Here is a 19,522-nt window from a genome sequence, read left to right as displayed (position 1 = left end):
CAGCAACCTAGTCCCTGACTTTCACTAATGCGTGTTCCAGCATTCATGGTGGGTGGTAAGGGTTCTAAAAACTTTTTCGTCAGGTTTTCATAAAATTTTGACAAAGAATTCATCAACTATTATTATATGCTTTAGTTAGCTGTACAACTGCTTTGTGAATTTATTGAAGAAAAGTTACTTCTCTCTTTTATAAAATCATTATTACTGTGGTGTCTGTGATTGGCAAGAATTTTTTTCCAGTAACAGAGATACAAGAGGGGGCAATAGGTACAGAAGGTTGACCACCCCCAGTATAATCAAAAGAATGTAAACAGGGATGTGACATTTAGTTGTGCTTCACGTCAAAAAAGATACAGTGCGACAAACTAGGCCAGAAATAACAGCACCAAATGCAAGAATGCCTGGAAAATATGCATACTAGCATACAACACAAACTGTTTTTTGACCCAGACCCAAAAACAAAATGTAAGCATATTGTATTTCAGACTGTGATGAGTTTTTAAAGTGAATAAAATGATTATTTATATATATATATATATATATATATATATATATAATCCTCATTCATTAATTTATATTTATTTATTTAATTGATTTTTGAAGTCATTAAGATGTTAAACTCCAATGTGTTAAAACACTGATCCAATGGTACTCATCACAATCCCAGTGGTTGGGAGCCTGTCTTGTACTGGAAGAAGTTACACTCTAGTGAACAACAATACAGCAATAAATGCAGACAAGTCATATTTGTACCCGAGACCACGGACGACAATATGCCTCGTTAGATGGTTAATATATTGATAAGTAGCTCAAAAATTGCTATATACACTTCACTTCAATAAATATTTCTGGCCCACTGTGTTTTGTTTCAAGTACTAGTCCTAGGGAAACTTAATTGTGAGATAACCATACTTTTCTGTCAAACTGACTTTTAGTGGACATGAGAAAATACATTTGTCTTCAACAAAATAAAATCAGTACAATATATACAAAATCACTTTACTTGCCAAGAAATAGAGGTCTGGAATCCAAACTCATGAAGTTCCTACTAAAACTTTCAGAGCTGCTTACCTTTTCCAGGTTATTGTAGAAGTCTGTGTTCCCGGCACACAGAAACCGTCCCAACAATGTAGCGTGTGTTGTGAAGACTGTGGCGACGTCCACATGACGAGTTCGCAAAGCTATCAGCCCCACCCCTGCTTGCCACTCGTGAAAGTGTGCCACAATGTGTGGCGGAGTATTCGAACACTCCTCAGCAACTTGCCTGAACTGTGGAGAGAAGACAAGTCATTAGGCATACAGTATTCAGGTTAATATGGTGCTAGAAGATCCTTGGTGATACATGGTGGACTGTGTAGAGGCAGCAACAGAGTTTAAATGCAGCGCAGTGGGTTCGCAAATAAAAGAACTGCAGCATGGAATACCTGCTTATGAACACCTTCTTCACACAGAGTGTGTGTGTGTGTGTGTGTGTGTGTGTGTGTGTGTGTTTTGGGGGGGGGGGGCAGGGAGGGGCAGACACACACTTTCATAAGCTAAGTTCCAGGTTGATTGGCATCAGAAATACATTTGTAGTTACATATGAAGTTGTTCTAAGGGCATCATAAATGAAGAAGGATATCCTCTCAATTTTCCGATTGCATGCAACCCTAAAAAATGCTCTCCCCAAGATGGCATCACTTAACCTATCATTATTTCAAAGACAATATACATACAATTAATTCCTAAACTATACTGTGAAAAGTGGCGCTTGTGTTGCTGTCTTTACTTACTATGTCATAAGCATCCTACTTAAATGTTGTCATAAAATTAGTTAAAATGTTGTCATTAAACAATGATGTTGACTTTAAACAACTATCAGTTTCAGGCAATCCTGGTACCTTGAAGAGTTTCCATGTTTAACGTCTATTGTAGCAATCTTAGAAACTTTTAATCAGCAGTGAGTTACTTTCTGCAGTGTTACAAAACTGTAAACATTTCTCCTCTGATCTTCAACTCTGAAATTTAATCATCATTCATAAGAATTTCTCTAAACAGCAATTTAGTGGCCGAGATGTCAACTGATGTTAAATAGTAACAAAGAGCTAAAAGGAGCACTATTATAAAAGTTAACTACTGGTCATTCTACGAACTAGTCTGAGATATGGGGTTAAAGCTCTATGTGAAGTAGGATCAAACATTCTCAGTAAACTTGTCATGTTCATTTGAGAATTACTGTGGCAACTATGACATGGAATTGTATTACAAGAAGCCACTTGCAAAAGATTTTGTGCTTATACCTAATGCGAAAGTTTGATGTAATTGTTTCTGTTAATTTATTTTCACAAAAATAATTCTGAGTGGACTGAACAAGATAAACTTTGAATATCTATGAAAAATTGTAGCACCGTTTGCCAACTATTGTCATGCTGTCAGCCTGCCTCAGTATCCTAACAACTCCCATTCTTTTAACATGGGCATGCACCCATTCTTTTAACGTGCCCACACAACCTCAATTTTGTCCTTTGTACAATCTCTTGCACAGGCTTCTCTCAAGCAAGCCTTAATCCTAAAGGGTGAGTCCCTAGTGGCGAATCAGAAACACTGAGCAACAGCTCCTGACTGCCGAAGCATAGGAGGGAATTAATACACATCGTGAATCAAAGCGCAGAGAGAAAACTCCAATAACAAATCCAGCTACAATAAAGCCCAGCAAGCCATTACGGATAAAATTACACACTTTTAAACATGGAACAATAAACTGGTACATCTGGGAATGATTGACCTAGTAATTGCATGTAGACTAACTGTGCTTAATCAACCCGCTTCAAACCTCACAGCTGATTACCCCTAAATGTTAGAGAAGCCTAGTGGTCCAGCTGCTAAATCATCACAACATATATTTTCCGTTATCAGTGGGATGCCCTGAAATGGACAGACATCTCAGGATACAAATAGCTATGTGATGGCTTCAAATTAACAACTAAGGCTATGGTAGACTGTTGTCTTTTCTTTGTGGGTCCTTAGGCTCCAGCCTGCAGTCTTATCCATATTGTTACAGCAGTGTCCCCTATGTAGCTACACTAAGGGTGAATAGTGTTGGTCCCCAACATTACATTTCATGTTCAACCTGCATGATGCTGAACCATAGCAATCTATTGCGTGACTGCCAAGGACTTTGATTGTAAGAACTATAAAAATCTACACATATTCCTCTTACTTTTCTCAGTTTAAAGATCTGAAATCCCCCTCTGGTATTCCTGAGACTAAGTTTTACTGAAATTTTCTTGACAAACTCCTCTTTTGATTCTACAATTCATCTCAAACTTGATGGAAGCTGTATCACTGACACATCCCGCTACAGTGCCCAGGGAGCACCGTCTGAAACACGCACGACAACTATGCCACACGGACAATGGACAGCGCTGCTCGTAGACATGGCTGCAACATCGGCAGATGCCCGAGTTGCTGGCAAGTCACTGGGAGAGAGGATCCTCACCAGCTGTAGCCAGGGGCCACTGCAGTACCACCTACTCACGCCCCTGCCAGTCACGTGTGCGGAGGCAGCACATCTCTTCCGGAAGAACAAATATTTAAGAAGATGCAGTGACCACTGCAGGCAGTTCCCATCGGTCAGAGCTGGCACTTCATGTGCTGGCTGCACTGTAGACCTTCTATAGCTCTCATCGGTGTGCCAACAAAGTGGATGACAACCTGTAGTGAAGCTCTGTTTATAGTGCTATCTGTGTAGATTTTTTATTTTCTGTCTGGCTCTTGGGCACTAGCCAGTGTCCCGGTTGTTAATGTACGTGTCATCCTGCAGGAGGAGAGGAATATAGTTTCTGTGTAGTGTTTTTCTTGGTGTATCCCCCTGAAGGAATAAAAAACCACAGTAAACTTCCACCAAGGCTAGTCATTAAAACCCAATCTAGGATCGTATACATACATTCTGCACTATACTAAAAAAGACTGAACCCAGTGCCTTATTTCTGAAGAGCTGTTAGCACAGATTTTGTCAAAATTATTTCAAAAGCTTCTGAAAATCTATGAAATCCAAGTACACTAGAAACTGCCCCTCTTCACATTGTTCTAAAATTCTGCTGAAGAGTTGCCAGGGATTTACTGTTCTATATCTACCACTACAGCAGCTCACTCCATTGCCCGATTCAAAACCAATTACAGTTCATCCTCCCTTATATCATCGACAATTTTAGTTGCACAATTATTTCTTGTCTGTCCCCTTCCTCGTGCTGCAGAATTATTACAGCAGTGTTTCAGTTTTGGGGAACAATTTCCCAACAAATACTTTGACTAAATAGTTTTGTAAGTTACTTTTGCATTACTTTCCCTTCAGCTTTGTCCATTTCTACTGAAAGACCATAATCATCTCCATGGCCTTTTCATTTTTTCATATTCCAAACTGATTTACACATCTCATCTGGCAGGACTTTCAGAATGCCACTATTTTCATGATTACCTGTGTTTCTGATTTATTTAGTTGAGAAGAGAGAGGCAACCAAAATACAAGATAGAAATTAATTTTCTAGTGGACTTTTCTCTTTGTCTAGGGTTCAGAACAGAAAGACAAAGCAAAAAACTGAGTATCCAAGCGACTGAAAGGAATATTAAACACATATTACCTGCTTATATACATTCAAGGAAGGGAGGAAGCAAGAAGCAATGTTCATTGTAAATAGAACTTTGTTGCAAATGTTGATAACCACATAATATTTAGCTGTCTGTTGTTGTTCATGACAACATAAATATAGAGTTAGCAACAGGAGATAAATTCTAGTTGTTAAATGTTACTGAAGAAGCAGAAGAATTATTAGCTTTTGTAGTGATTTTACTATGTTAAGTTTAGCTTGAATAATAGTTTATAGTCTTAACACTTACATATGATGGATGTAATACTGTGCCAATTACAGAAAATCAAAAACTGTGGCAGACGTAGTACCACACTGTGCCACTTATGTTTTTCTGTGATAGCAAAGTTATATTTATGATTTTTGCAAATATCTGTCATGTTTCAGACTACGTACCTTCTACTGTGACTGCCAGCTGTCTGAAGCAGCCAGCATAGATGTAAGAATTTGTTACTACTGAAACATTTGTTACTTTTGCTTCACAGACAATAGCTGGTGTATGACTTCTCTCACACCCTGACATTTTATATGCTTTTGTGTCTCCTCTGCCAGGCCACGGCCTTACTGAAGTACAGTCTGTGAAGGCAGAGATTCGCATGAAGCTGCAGGCTACGCTGGCTGTAGTGCAGCTACTGACAGAGTCTCCCATTCCAGACAAAACTCTGAGGATGAACCAGATGAAGATTGTCCCCATAATGCCACATCTCTCCCATATCTACTCTCATACTCCTTCCAATTCCCCAGATACCCAACCCAAGGTGTGATACAATCAATGCCAAGGGGTGTATGGCACATGGGAAGATGTGTCACTAACAAAGCTTCTGGGATACTGGGCAACCTCCACGAATAATTAACTTCAAGCTGTGTGAAGTTCCAGCGTGTCAAGAAAATAGATTAAAATTCTTGTGGGTCCTAAATGGAAAAAACAGGAACTTGATGAGACCTCAAACCAACCAACCATTGGGACTGGGAATGATGGAAGCTCTTTCTACAATTGACTCTGGCTATAGACCAGTCCAAGAAGTGGAAACTGTTACTGAGAAGTTGGGCCAGATCAAGATGAAATCCTTGTCTGGGGCTCAGAGGAGGAAACTTCCCAGTTAATAAAAAGAAGGTAAAGAATGGCTTCCTTAATATAAATGGAGTGAAATAAAAGGTCTCAAACCTAAGAACTCCAAAAAAATAATGTCACAGAGTGAATGGGCTGCCTCCATGACAAAGAACAACATAACAAGGGAAGAGTATTAATATTCCCACTTATCAGAAAAAGCCGAGGCAGGTAATAGGGAAAGAGACCTATAGTACTGCAGTCTCTGTTTTCAGGATGGTGGTTACCCAACTGGGACACCCACGAGTCAACATCACTTCACAGCAGATGGAACCTCTCCAGATGGCTCTCTGAGAACATTGGAGGGGGACACAAATTCAGGACTGTCTATCTAGACAAAGATGCTCTTTGTCTTCCAGGGGGTGGAAAAAGTGAAGTGGTTTGAAGAGATGGTGCCCAAGACATCTCCGTGGGAAGAGGTGAAGCTGTTGGTCAAGACAGTGACTGAGCTTTTCAAAAACACTGTTCAAGAAACAATGGTGCAGAACCACAAGATCTCACAGAGGATTGGATGGTCATCAATTACAAGATTGTACCAGATGGCCAAACCTTTGCAGTAGAAGTCGGCAATGTGAGAACAGGACATGAAACTGTACTTAGGGTTATTGCAGGTTGCACTGTACAGAACTTCCTTTGTTTTGTTTAAAAGAATAATGCAATTATTTCAGTGACTAACACACCAAATTCAAGGATACACACATCTCTCAGCATACTACTTAACTCTCAAGCTGGGGCACTTAGGTATAAAGAGCATTAATCACAAATAACATTGTCTTGTACCATTCCATAAATTTTTTCCAATTTTGAACCCATGCTTATTCATTCTCCACTGATTTAGCTAACACAGTGATAAGTTTTACTGTTATACATCCATGTGAGAAGCAGTAATATTAAATAAACAGCAAGCTAAAGGAAAAAAATTATGACCTGTGCAAGAAAATTACCCAGATTTTGAGCTAGCAGCACAATCCCACAATGAGACAGTTGTCTAAGAGATGATCAGTTTGTTGGTATCTGATGCAGCTGCACTGTTTTATGCTCCGAGGGTTTCATAACTCTGGGGTAACACTTGTGGCAATGAAAATTTTATTATTGTTTAAACAGTGATTTACTTCAGATAATTTAAGTTTATTTTATTGTTGTTTAAATAACAGACTAAACTGTGATTGTGCTCATATGTGAGTACTTGGTAACAAAGACTGCAGTTCTTTACATGTGTACAAAGTTAACCACGTACCCACTCGAGCTACAAAAATCAATGTGCCACTCGAGGACTAATGACAAAATTTAATTTGTTATAGAAGACAGGAGGTGGACATGGCCTTGATCCAGGAACCCTCTCGATACAAAAGGCAGTGTTTCAGGGCTCTGAGAATGGAATTTCATTTATGCCAATGGCAGACTTCTGTTCCAGGGACTTAGTAACAATCAGGATGAAACAATGTGAAGAAGGAAGCACAATGGAAATTGTTTTGACCTCAGCTTACCTTCCTTATGAGGACAACACACCTTTACAAGAAGCAAGGAGATAAGTACACAGCTCATGATAGCAGAGTGATTAGTGACACAAGCAACAGAGGTGAGTGCCTCCTTGAATTTTTACTAGAACATAATCTGGAAATCTTTAATAGTGGTAGGGAACCTACCTACAGGAATAGAAGAAGGGAAGAAGCAATTGACAAGTTTTGGATCCACTCTAATGGGTAGTTATATTAGTGGCATGTGATGAAGGAACCATCCTTATCTGACAGTTGTATATTATGTTTGAGGTTGAAATGAGTGTTAAACATGCCACGGCCTATAAGGAATCCCTGGGAAACAGATGGGGGTCATGTAGGAAAGACAATCTCTCACTTATCTGAAGACAAAACTTTGATACAGAACCCAGTAGTTTTTGAGAAAATGGGGGGAGGGGGGGAGGAACAGGAAAACCTGCTGTGGATCCCTGATCACTCAGGAATTAGTACCAATGTACAAGCTGATAGTCTGGCCACAGCAAGCACAATGATTCCATTTATTGGACCAGAACCTGTCCAACCATCACTAAGGCAATGGTTAAATCAAAACTACATAGCTGGATCAGCAGGCAGAACATAGAATATTGGACTACAATCCAAAAATAAAAATATGTCAAGCAAATGATGTCAAAGCAATGTTTTGAGAGAGAACTTGAACAGGAGACAGATTAAACTCATGACTCTTAACTAGCCATGAGAACTGTAAGAAACACCGACACACGATGGCTGTAGTGGAAGAATCCCCCAAGTTAATGTGATTTTAGAACCAGAGCCAGATAGTTTTGAGAATGAAGTCAAATGGGCCAACAAAATAATGCTGAAAACAAGGCTAGTGGACAAACAGAATTCCAGCAGGACTGTTCAAAGCCATTAGAAAGAATTCAGTGGAAGCTTTGCATTCAATGTGTCAGAAAATATGGAGAGCCCAACAGTGGTCAAAAGACTGGAAGAGTTCAGTAAACCTGATTCTAAAGAGGGAGATTTCTAGAGTGTTCAAATTAACCACACAATTGCACTTATCTCACATGATATCAAAGTCATGTTAAATTCTTACAAAATGGATTTTGCTTCACAAAGACCAAGAGGTAAAGGAACTGGGACCAGAGATAAGACTGCCACCATTTGATGTATTATAGGAAAGAGAATTCTGAAAAGATGTGTATCTCTGCTTTACTGACTATGTCAAAACCTTCAAGTATGTCCACCACAATAAATTATAGAAGGTACTCAAAAACATAGGAGCACCAGGTCACCTCATTTACATCATATGGAATTTATACTCTGGTCAAGAAGCCACAGTGGGGAATCATGTATGAAGCAACAGTTGTGCCCCAGTTGAAGAGTGAGTGCCTCTTCAGCTAAATGCCTTCAGTGATTATCCCACACGTGCTTCAGACACTACTGCCACTCAGGGAGAGAGCTCTTGTCAACTGTGTAAATTAAGAAGAAGATGTAATACAATTAGCCAGAAATTATACATTTGTAATACATTGTTTGAAAATGTTCTTTATGCCACCTGCTGTGTTCTCAATGACATTTCATGTCTCTGTTACAGCAGTCTATCATGCCACTTTAATGAATGTAAGTCATCTCTGCAAAAGGAAGTCAGGAACAGGCAATTAACTAATACTAAAGCTTATCTCTAAAAGGTACAGAAACAATGGAGTACATAATAAGAAAGTTGACAGTTTTCTTTCACCAACAATACATACACCTACATGTTTCACCTGGAAACTGTAACAACCACAGCTTTGTTCTTTATCACATAGGCCTGTTGTAAATTGCTGAAATTATTTGTGCATAAATTTTGAACTAAAGCAGTAACTATTACTTGTAGCAAATCAGTACACAATAACTACCAAAAATACTGTTCCAGTATGCAGCTGTCATACACAAATTCCATACTAACCTCTTCAATGAACTGTGCAACTTGATAACCGAGTATGATGGCATCGTTGCACTCGACATCGGGGTGTGGTGCACCTAGGTGGCATTTTTCCCACAGCTCCTGCTTGTACTCGTCCATCTTCCAGGCAGCCGACCCGATGTCGAACAAGATCAGCTGTGGGTTTCCGTCTACTAACCATGTTCCCGTGTGTATCTAGAAGCAATAGCAACAATCTGTATCCTTGCTGAAAGACAATGTGATGCATGAGCAAGGCCTGACATTATAGCTCTACATTTCAGATATACAAAAGGAATTCTGTAAATGTATCTAAAAATTATTACAATATACTCACAATAGGTATTACACTGTCAGGATAAAAACAGAAAAAGCAGCTGGAATAGATGAAATAAGGGTGGAGATTATAAAGGTGGCTTAATCTACTGGTCTACAATGGTTATATGGATTGCTAAGAAGCACATAGACTCAGAAATACAAGTCTGAAGAATGAGAAAAGGAATAATGATTCCAAGCACATAATCTAGCAACTACTTTACATAGTAATGTATCGATGCAGCCTCCTCCATTTTTATTTTTACTTACTTCTGATAATAATACCAATAACTAAAGGCTTCAACAAAATTTAAATAGAAGACTTACATGCCACCCATAAGGGGACATGAAAGAATCTATTTACTTTGTATTTCAGTTAACATAAGAGGGAGCACTTGAAAGAACACCAGGCAGGCAGACAACTGAACATTATGTATGGAAGGCGGTAGTTGCTTAGAGCAGGAAGGCGAGAGTGAAGTAGCTGGAATTGTGTGTGTGTGGCGTCTGAACTAGAACACACAATACATCTCAATTGTTACAGAAGGGCTTATGCATAGGTACACCTTTTTATCAGCTTAAAAGCACACGGAAAAGTTAAGCCAAAGGGGAACTCCCATACTCGTCTGTTACGCAATAGATCGACATGTAGCACAAAGACATAACAAAGTCCCAAGAGCTCTTAGCCCTCCACATTAAGAAATATTTATTTTAACTGTGCCCTAAGGAACATGATAGAGGACAATACCTAATAGGTAAGATTCCTCTGTTTCAGTTCATACGTTTTCATTAACTTTCAAAAGTGGATACATCTACTGCAACTCAACGGCACAGAAGCATATGTTCAGTACAGAGGGCACCAGATAAGGTGTTGGCACAATCTTAAGATGAAGCTGCTATTTGGGCTTCCAGAGAGGCAGGTTGCAAAGATGAACACTCAGCAATAATGTTCATTCCTGCTGTAATACAATACTTTAGGAGTACTATCATTTTTGGATACTGCTCCAAGTGTCTGAAAAAGGATCTAAGTTGCAACAGGTTATTCTACAAATATTATATGCAGTAACATGTATGAGTATGAAGTGACCTTGAATGTGTGTACAAGTATCATTTCCAATTATGTCGATTATTAGAATGATGGCAGGATCACAATTTCCTGTCATGCTGTCTCAACATGATGGGTAAGTGATTTCAGCCCACACCTTGGTGCTTGTGAGATCTCTGATGGTTGTGTCCTCAAAAGTTTAAATACACAGATGGTCAAGTGGCTGCATGGCAGTAGTATTGAATCTTGATACTTTATTGAGACGAGAAAGAGTGAAGTATAGAATCATTATCAACAGACCCACACAGCAGTGTAAAATTGATTAACACAAGTGAAAGTTTCTTTACATATTATTTTTGTGTGTTGTTACTGCATTAACGTACAGTGCTTGAGCCATTTCTGGAGTCCTTAAAATGGGTAACATAAGTACAGCCTTCTTCATAGTGAATTTTTGATTAGAGAGAAGAACCATATTTAACATATGGATGGAAGTATGATATATGGCACAAAGGTTAGATGTTTGTCTGATACTGCTGTCTTTTGTATTTGGCTGTCTTTCATGTGCTCTTGTCTTAATAGGTGCCAAACAGCTGTCAATCCCTTGCTATTGTAACTGCTGTTTACTAGAGGACAAAGTGCTACTCAAACACATTTGAAAGTTATTGCAGCTCTTCTTTTTCTTTGTGGCTAACCAAACTTACTTCCCAGGACCCCACAATATGATTAGGATTTCCATAATTACAGTGTGTACATGTGAGAGCAGATTATCAGTGCTATCCTTTAGCGCCTCTTTCACTAGATGGCAAAATAACGGGGTTTGCGGCACTTGTGGCATTTCACAAACGTGAGATGGCCGTTGGCATGCTGTCCACCCTGGTAAATGGAGAGAGTGGTTCATTTACCCTGAAGTAACTGGTCACTGGCATCCAACCCAATCTGATTAAAATCCATATACACTTAAGTTTTTAAATTTGAATCAACATACTACCAATGACAGAGTGTGTCAGGTGGAGTTGATTAATAACTCTTGCAACACTCCACCATTCCTGATACGTTCAGTGTTCAAGGAAAGAGAAAGAAAAGTACATGACAACTATAGGCTAGTCACACTCTTATCAAAAATAGTGAAAACAATAGAGATGATACTGGAAAGAAGACTGACAGAAAACTGGAATGTCAATTAGAAGATCAGTAGCATAGCTTTCAATACCGTAAATCGATGCTGGACCCAATCTTTAGTGTAGGACAGTTGGTGGAAAGGCACTGGGCTTGTGGGAAAGATCCGATGATGACTGCTGCAGTCACCACAGATGCCTACTGCAGTGGCAACACCGCAGACAGAACAGTGATGTGGGTTGCCGATTCCACTGCAAAGTCTGGCTGACACAAGAATGTTTACAAGCGAGTACCACAGTTGACAACAAACAAGTACGTGCGGCCAATGTCCAACAGAGGGCATCAACCATCAGCAGAGGAAAGCGGCACGACAATCAACGAAGTATTTCCTGGCAATCACTTGTGTGCAAATAGTTGCAGAAATATCCTTCTACCCGGGCCTGCATACACCGGCACCTGGCCATTCAGCAGGTGATTCTCAACTCGCCAAGTGCCAAGATGATCAGCCATTCCAGTGCCATCTCAACCATCCTCTCTTCTGCAATGATTGTGATATGTTGCTTCTGTCATATTAGGCTATCTACCAGCTGCTAACAACTGGCTTCGACATGGAACAGTTGTAGGGGTATAGAGTTGAAGGCAACTCTGATTGTGGGAATTAGTTGTCATTTGTTTGATCCGCAGAAGGAATCCTTATTGTTTTTAGTTTTTGAAGAGTGTGTTACTGTTTGTGATTTATTGTAGTTTCCTTAATAAAAACGAATTGGCAAAATGAATTGGTTCTTGCTCTATAAATTGACTGAGTGGAGGCGTAAGATAGCATCCACAAAGAAATGGTATGGGAAACCACAGAGAGAAATGTATGACAAAAGCTTCAGCTGTGTCCAGACAAAGCGGAAGAACTGATTCATTAAGGGTGTTACAAGGTTGAGACAAGGAAGTGTGGTGTCACCATTATTATTTACAATGGCGATGGATGAAATCTTGGAAGATACAAAAGACAGTCATAGAGGGAGATGAAGTTATTTGCCAATGATATTATGTTGTGGGGAAAGCTTACTATCTATCTGAACACCTAGAAATTTGAACTGTTGAGTTTCACTAATCATATGCCCATTCTCTGAAATTAAAATGTCCGTTTTTGTTGAATTGTGTGTTAGAAACTGTAAAAACTGAGTCTTACTGTGATTTAGCATTAGTTTATTTTCTACAAGCCATGAACTTAGGTCATGTACTGCACTATTTGAAACCGAGCCAATGTTGCACACAACATCCTTTACTACCAAGCTAGTGTCATTAGCAAACAGAAATATTTTAGAGTTACCCATAATACTAGAGGGCATATCATTTATATAAATAAGGAACAGGAGTGGCCCTGGGGCACTCCCCACTTGACAGTACCCCACTCAGACCCCACATCACAGCCGTTATCAACATTCTGAATAATGACCTTTTGCTGCCTGTTGCTAAAGTAAGAGGTGAACCAATTGTGAGCTACTCCCCGTATTCCATAATGGTCCAACTTCTGGAGCAATATTTTGTGATCAACACAATCAAATGGCTTAGTTAAATCAAAAAATATGCCAGGTGTTTGAAACCTTTTGTTTAGCCAATCCAGTACCTCACAGAGAAATGAGAACATAGCATTTTCAGTTGTTAAACGACTTCTGAAGCCAAACTGTATATTTGATAGCAAATCGTGTCATAAAAAATGATCAATTATCCTCACATACACAGCCTTTTTAATAACTTTTGCAAACACTGATGGCACAGGAATAGGTCTAAAATTATCTACATTATCCCTTTCTCCCTTTTTATAAAGTGGCTTTACTACTGAGTACTTTAATCGCTCAGGAAACTGATCATTCCTAAAGGAAAAACTACAAATATGGCTAAATACAGGGCTAACATGTGCAGCACAGTAGTTTAATATTCTGCTAGGCACTTCATCATAACCATGAGAGTCCTTAGTCTTCAGTGATTTAATTATTGGCTCAATCTTCCCCTTGTCTGTATCACAGAGGAGTATTTCAGACATCAATCTCGGAAAGGCATTTGCCAAGAAAGTTATATGATTTCCGGTAGAAACTAAATTTTTATTTAATTCACCAACAATGCTCAGAAAATTATTGTTAAATACTGAACATATGTCTGATTTATCAGTAACAGAAATATTTTTATTGCGAACTGACTTTATATCGTCGACCTTGTGCTGCTGACCAGACACTTCCTTCACAACTGACCATATGGTTTTAATTTTATTCTGTGAATTAGCTAATCTATTTGTATACCACATACTCTTTACCTTCCTAATAAGAATTTTAAGCACCTTACAATACTGTTTGTAATGGGCTACTGTAGCTTGATTGTGACTACTTCTAACATTCTGATATAATTCCCACTTTGTTCTACATGATATCCTTATCCCACTAGTCAGCCACCCGGGCAGCCCATTACTGCTAGTACCTCATTTAGAATGTTCTAATGGAAAGCAACATCGTTGATGTTTCTCCAAAAGTCTAACTGTGTATCACCAGTCTCATACATTCTACACACCAACGTGAGTAATCATTTTCTTGCCACTTCTGCCAATGATTTTAGTAATTCTGGCAGAGTGTTGTCTATCTCTTCTGTATTATTTGATCTTATGTCATCCTAAGTTCTTATTCTAATACTGGATCCCCTACCTCTACTATTTTTTTCATCTATCAAGTCATCAGACAAGTCTCCCCCTCTTAGAGGCCTTCGATGCACTCTTTCCATATATCTGTGGTCTCCTCTGCATTTAATGGTGGAATTCCCATTGCACTCTTAAGGCTATTGTTGTTGCTTTTAATTCCACCAAAGGTTCCTTTGACTTTTCTACATGCTGAGTGAGTCCTCCAATCAATCATTTCTTTTTCAATTTCTTCACATTCATCCTGAACCCATTTTTCCTTAGCTTCTCTGCACTTCCTGTTTGTTTGATTCCTAAATGGCTTGTGTCTTTCCACCCTGAACCGAGGACCTTGGCGTCAGTGGGGAGGCTCACATGCCTCAGTGATACAGATAGTTGAACCATAGATGCAACCACAACAGAGGGGTACCTGTTGTGACACCAGACAAAGGTGTGGTTCCTGAAGAGGGGCAGCAGCCTTTTCAGTAGTTGCAGTGGCAACAGTCTGAATGATTAGCTGAACTGGCCTTGTAACATCAACCAAAACAGCACCGCTGTGCTGGTACTGCAAAAGGCTGAAAGCAAGGGGGAAACTACAGCCGTAATTTTTCCTGAGGATATGCAGCTTTACTGTATGATTAAATAATGATTGCATCCTTTGGGTGAAATATTGAAGAGGTAATATAGTCCCCAATTCAGATCTCCAGGTGGGGACTACTCAGGAGGACATCGTTATCAGGAGAAACAAAACTGACGTTCTACAAATTGGAGTGTGGAATATGAGATGCCTTAATTGGGCAGCTAGGTTAGAAAATTTGAAAAGGGGAATGGATAGGTTAAAGTTAGATACAGTGGGAATTGGTGAAGTTTGGTGGCAGGAGGTACAGGACCTCTGGCCGGGTAAATACAAGATTATGAATACATAATTAATCAAATAGGGGTAATGCAGGTGTAGATTTAATAATGAATAAAAAATAAGAAAGCAGATAAGCTACTACGAACAGCATAGTGAATGCATTATTGTAGCCAAGGTAGACACAAAGCCCATGCCTGCCACAGCAGTCCAAGTATAAATGCCAACTAGCTCTGGAGATGATGATGAGATCGAAGAAATGTATGATGAGATAAAAGAAATTATTCAGATAGTTAAGGGACTGGACTTTGGTAGTAGGAAAAGGAAGAGAAGAAAAAATAGTAGGTGAATGTGGACTGGGGTAAGGAATGGAAGAGGAAGCCACCTGGTAGAATTTTGTACAGAGCATAACTTAATCATAGCTGACACTTGGTTTAAGACTCATGAAAGAAGGTTGTATACGTGGAAAAGACCTGGAGACACCAGAAGGTTTCAGATTGATTATATAATGGTAAGACAAAGACTTTGGAACTGGATTTTAAGTTGCAAGACATTTCCAGGGACCACAATCTATTGGTTATGAACTGTAGATTAAAACTGAAGAAACTGCAGACAGGTGGGAATTTAAAGAGATGGTACCAGATAAACTGAAAGAACCAGAGGTTGTAGAGAGTTTCAGAGAGAGCATTACGGAATGATTGACAAAATGGGGGAAAGAAATACAGTAGAAGAAGAATGGGTAGCTTTGAGGAATGAATTAGTGAAGGCAGCAGAGAATCAAATAGGTAAAAAAAATAAGGTATAGTAGAAATTCTTGGGCAACGGGATATTGAATTTAACTGATGAAAGGAGATAGTATAAAAATGCAGTAAAGGAAGCAGCAGAAAGGAATACAAACGTCTCAAAAATGAGATCGACAGGAAGTGCAAAATGGCTAAGCAGGGCTGGGTAGAGGACAAATGTAAGGATGTAGAGGCTTGTCTCACTAGGGGTAAGATAGATACTGCCTACAGGAAAACTAGAGAGACCTTTAGAGAAAAGAGAACCACTTGCATGAATATCAAGAGCTCAGATGGAAAACGAGTCCTAAGAAAAGAAGGGAAAGCAGACAGGTGGAAGGAGTATATAGTGGGTCTATACAAGGGAGATGTTCTTGAGGGCAATATTATGGAAATGGAAGAGGACGAAGATGAAGATATGATACTGCATGAAGAATTTGACAGAGCACTGAAAGGCCTAAGTCGAAACAAGGCCCCAGGAGTAGACAACATTCCATTAGAACTACTGTCAGCCTTGGGAAAGCCAGCCAAGACAAAACTCTTCTATCTGGTGAGCAGGATGTATCAGACAGGAAAAATACCATCAGACATCAAAAAGAATATAATGATTCAAATTCCAGAGAAAGCAGATGTGGCTAGATGTGAAAATTACTGAACTATCAGTTTAATAAGTCATGAATTCTTTACAGATGAATGGAAAAATGTAGAAGCCAATCTTGGGGAAGATCAGTTTGGATTCTATAGAAATTTAGAACACGCGAGGCAATACTGACCCTATGGCTTACCTTAGAAGGTAGGTTAATGAAAGGCAAACCTATGTTTCTAGCATTTGTAGACTTGGAGAAAGCTTTTGACAATGTTGCCTGGAATACTCTCTTTCAAATCCTGAAGGTGGTCAGGGTAAAATACAGGGAGCGAAAAGTTATTTGCAATTTGTACAGAAACCAGATGGCAGTTGCAGCAGGAGGCAAGGGGATATGAAAGGCAAGCAGTGGTTGAGAAGGGAGTGAGACAGGGTTGTAGCCTATCCCCAATGTTATTCTGTCTGTATGCTGGGCAAGCAGTACAGGAAACAAAAGAAAAATTTGTAGTAGGAATTAAAATCCAGGGGGAAGAAATAAAAACATCGAGGTTTGCTGACGACATTGTAATTCTCTCAGAGACAGAAGAACAATTGAATGGAATGGACAGAGTCTTGAGAGGAACATGTAAGATGAACACAAACAAAAGTAAAACAAGGATAATGGAATGTAGTCTAATTAAATCAGGTGATGCTGAGGGAATTATATTAGGAAATGGGACGCTTAAAGCAGTAAATGAGTTTTGCTATTTGGGCAGCAAAATAACTGATGATGGTCAAAGTAGTGAGGACATAAAAGGTAGCCTGGTGATGGCAATGCAAGCGTTTCTGAAGAAGAGAACTTCGTTAACATCCAGTATAGATTTAAGTATCAGGAAGTCTTTTCTGAAAGTATTTGTATGGAGTGTAGCCTTGTATGAGAGTGAAACATTGACAATAAACAGCTTAAACAAGAGGAGAATAGAAGCTTTGGAAATGTGGTGCTACAGAAGAATGCTGAAGATTAGATGGGTAGGTCACGTAACTAATGACGAGGTACTGAACAGAATTGGGGAGAAGAGGAATTTATGGCACAACTTGACTAGAAGAAGGAATCGGTTGGTAAGACACATTCCGAGGCATCAAGGGATCACCAATTTAGTATTGGAGGGAAGATTGAAGGATAAAAATCAGAGCGAGGCCAAGAGTTGAATACACTAAGCAGATCCAGAAGGCTGTAGGTTGCAGCAGTTACTCAGAGATGAAGAGGCTTGCACAGGGTACAGTAGCATGGAGAGTTGCATCAAACCAGTCATTGGACTGAATAACATAACACAACACAACACAATTGGCTTGCGTCTCTGTATTCCTGAATATCCCTGAATATTTTTGTGCTGCCTTCTTCTATAAAGTAGCTGAAGTATTTCTTCTGCTACCCATGGTTTCTTCAGTTATCTTCCTGGTATCAATGTTTTTCTTTCGAGTTCCTGTGATTACCCTTTTTAGATATGTCCACTCCTCTTCAATTGAACTGCCTACTGAGGTACTCATTATTGCATATCTTCAACCTCAGTACTTCAAGTTTATTTCTTCGTTCTTTAGTACTTCCGCAACCCATTTCTTTTCACATTGACTCTTCCTAAATTATCTCTTAAACTTCAGTCTCCTCTTAATCATTACTGAATTGTGAACTGAGTTTGTATCCTGGGTATGCCTTACAACCTGCTTTCAGAATCACTGCCTGACCATGATGCAATCTAGCAGATCTTTCTGTATCTCCTGGCCTTTCCCAAGTATACCTCCCCTTCCTCCTGCTGTGATTCTTAAACGGAATATTCAGTATTACTAGCAAAAATTTATTGCACAACTCCATTAGTCTTTCTTCCCTCTCATTCCTACTACCCAGCCCATATTCACCCATAATTCTTTCTTCTACTCCTTTCCCCACAACTGAATTCCAGTCCCCCATGACTATTAGGTTTTCATCTCCCTTTACATACTGTAGTACCCATTCAATATCCTCACAAACCTTCTCTACCTTTTCATCTTCTGAGTGTCAGCACCTATACCTATTGTTATTGGTGTTGGTTTGCTGTTGATCCTAAAAATCCTGCTCCCATTACACCATTTTCTGCTGCTGTTGATATTATGTGACACTCGTCTGAGCAGAAACCCTTCTTCATTCTACGTTTCATTGACCCCCACTATACCCAGATTGAGCTTGTACGTTTCTCTTTTCAGATTTTCTAATTTCTGTACCACATTCAAACTTCTGACATTCCATGCCCTGATGCTCAGAACATTACACTTTCATTTGCTATATTTTATTCTCACAGTCACCTCCTCCTTTTCAATCCCCTACTGGAGATCAGGATGAGAAACTAGCCTACAACATCTTCCCAATGGCAAGTTCATCATGACACTTTTTTTTTACAGGCCAAATGTCACAGGCATGCACATTATATATCTTTAATTGCCCTTTGCATCCTCATATCACATGACCACTGCTGATTCTTCCACTTTTTACAGGCAGTTTCTCAACATGAGAGCAAGAGAGTGCCCTAAACCTCTGTCCACTCCTCCATCCTTTTTGACAAGGCTGTCAGCAGAATTTTGGCTTCATTGCTGATGATTTTTTAAATTCAAAATTTAAACAGTGGCAGTGTTCAAACCTGGGGTCCAGGTCAGTTTGATTGCTAGTCAAAGATGCTACCCCCAGACCATGAATCTATACCACTCATAGCTCTTAAGTTACACATTTTAGAGTTCACATTTACTTAGACTTTTCTGCCTGAAATGACCATTCCCGCCATATCCCTGAATTCTGACCATTTCTCCTGGGAAACGCTATATAAAGAAAGATTCCACAGTGGACTTCTCATTCAGATGTCATATCTGAATGCCAGTTGTTTGTAAAAAGATCAACCTATGCCTTGTGTAAGAGGGAAAACCAGCATGTATCAAAATTTGATAGGAGCACTATTGTGGCCTATCAAGACCTTGGTTTATGGTTCGGCTGGGATAGGATGACTGTGTCTCAGAGCATTTC

The 19,522-nt window shown here is 39.4% G+C and overlaps 1 protein-coding gene across 1 annotated transcript in view; it reads right to left on the bottom strand.

The window, feature by feature from the left end:
* The window catches only part of LOC126418576 (glycogen [starch] synthase), a 124,733-nt gene that overhangs the window by 82,666 nt on the left and 22,545 nt on the right, over nucleotides 1-19,522 (bottom strand). Inside the window, exons 4-5 of the mRNA XM_050085393.1 lie at nucleotides 9,160-9,351; nucleotides 1,072-1,269 (exon numbers count right to left, since the gene is read on the bottom strand). Of these exons, the coding sequence (XP_049941350.1) occupies nucleotides 1,072-1,269; nucleotides 9,160-9,351 (390 nt within the window). The remainder of the gene's footprint in view (nucleotides 1-1,071; nucleotides 1,270-9,159; nucleotides 9,352-19,522) is intronic.

This window comes from Schistocerca serialis, chromosome 9 (assembly GCF_023864345.2).
Source record: "Schistocerca serialis cubense isolate TAMUIC-IGC-003099 chromosome 9, iqSchSeri2.2, whole genome shotgun sequence".
Taxonomy (NCBI): Eukaryota; Metazoa; Arthropoda; class Insecta; order Orthoptera; family Acrididae; genus Schistocerca; species Schistocerca serialis.
This window is presented reverse-complemented; position numbering and strand designations above follow the sequence as displayed.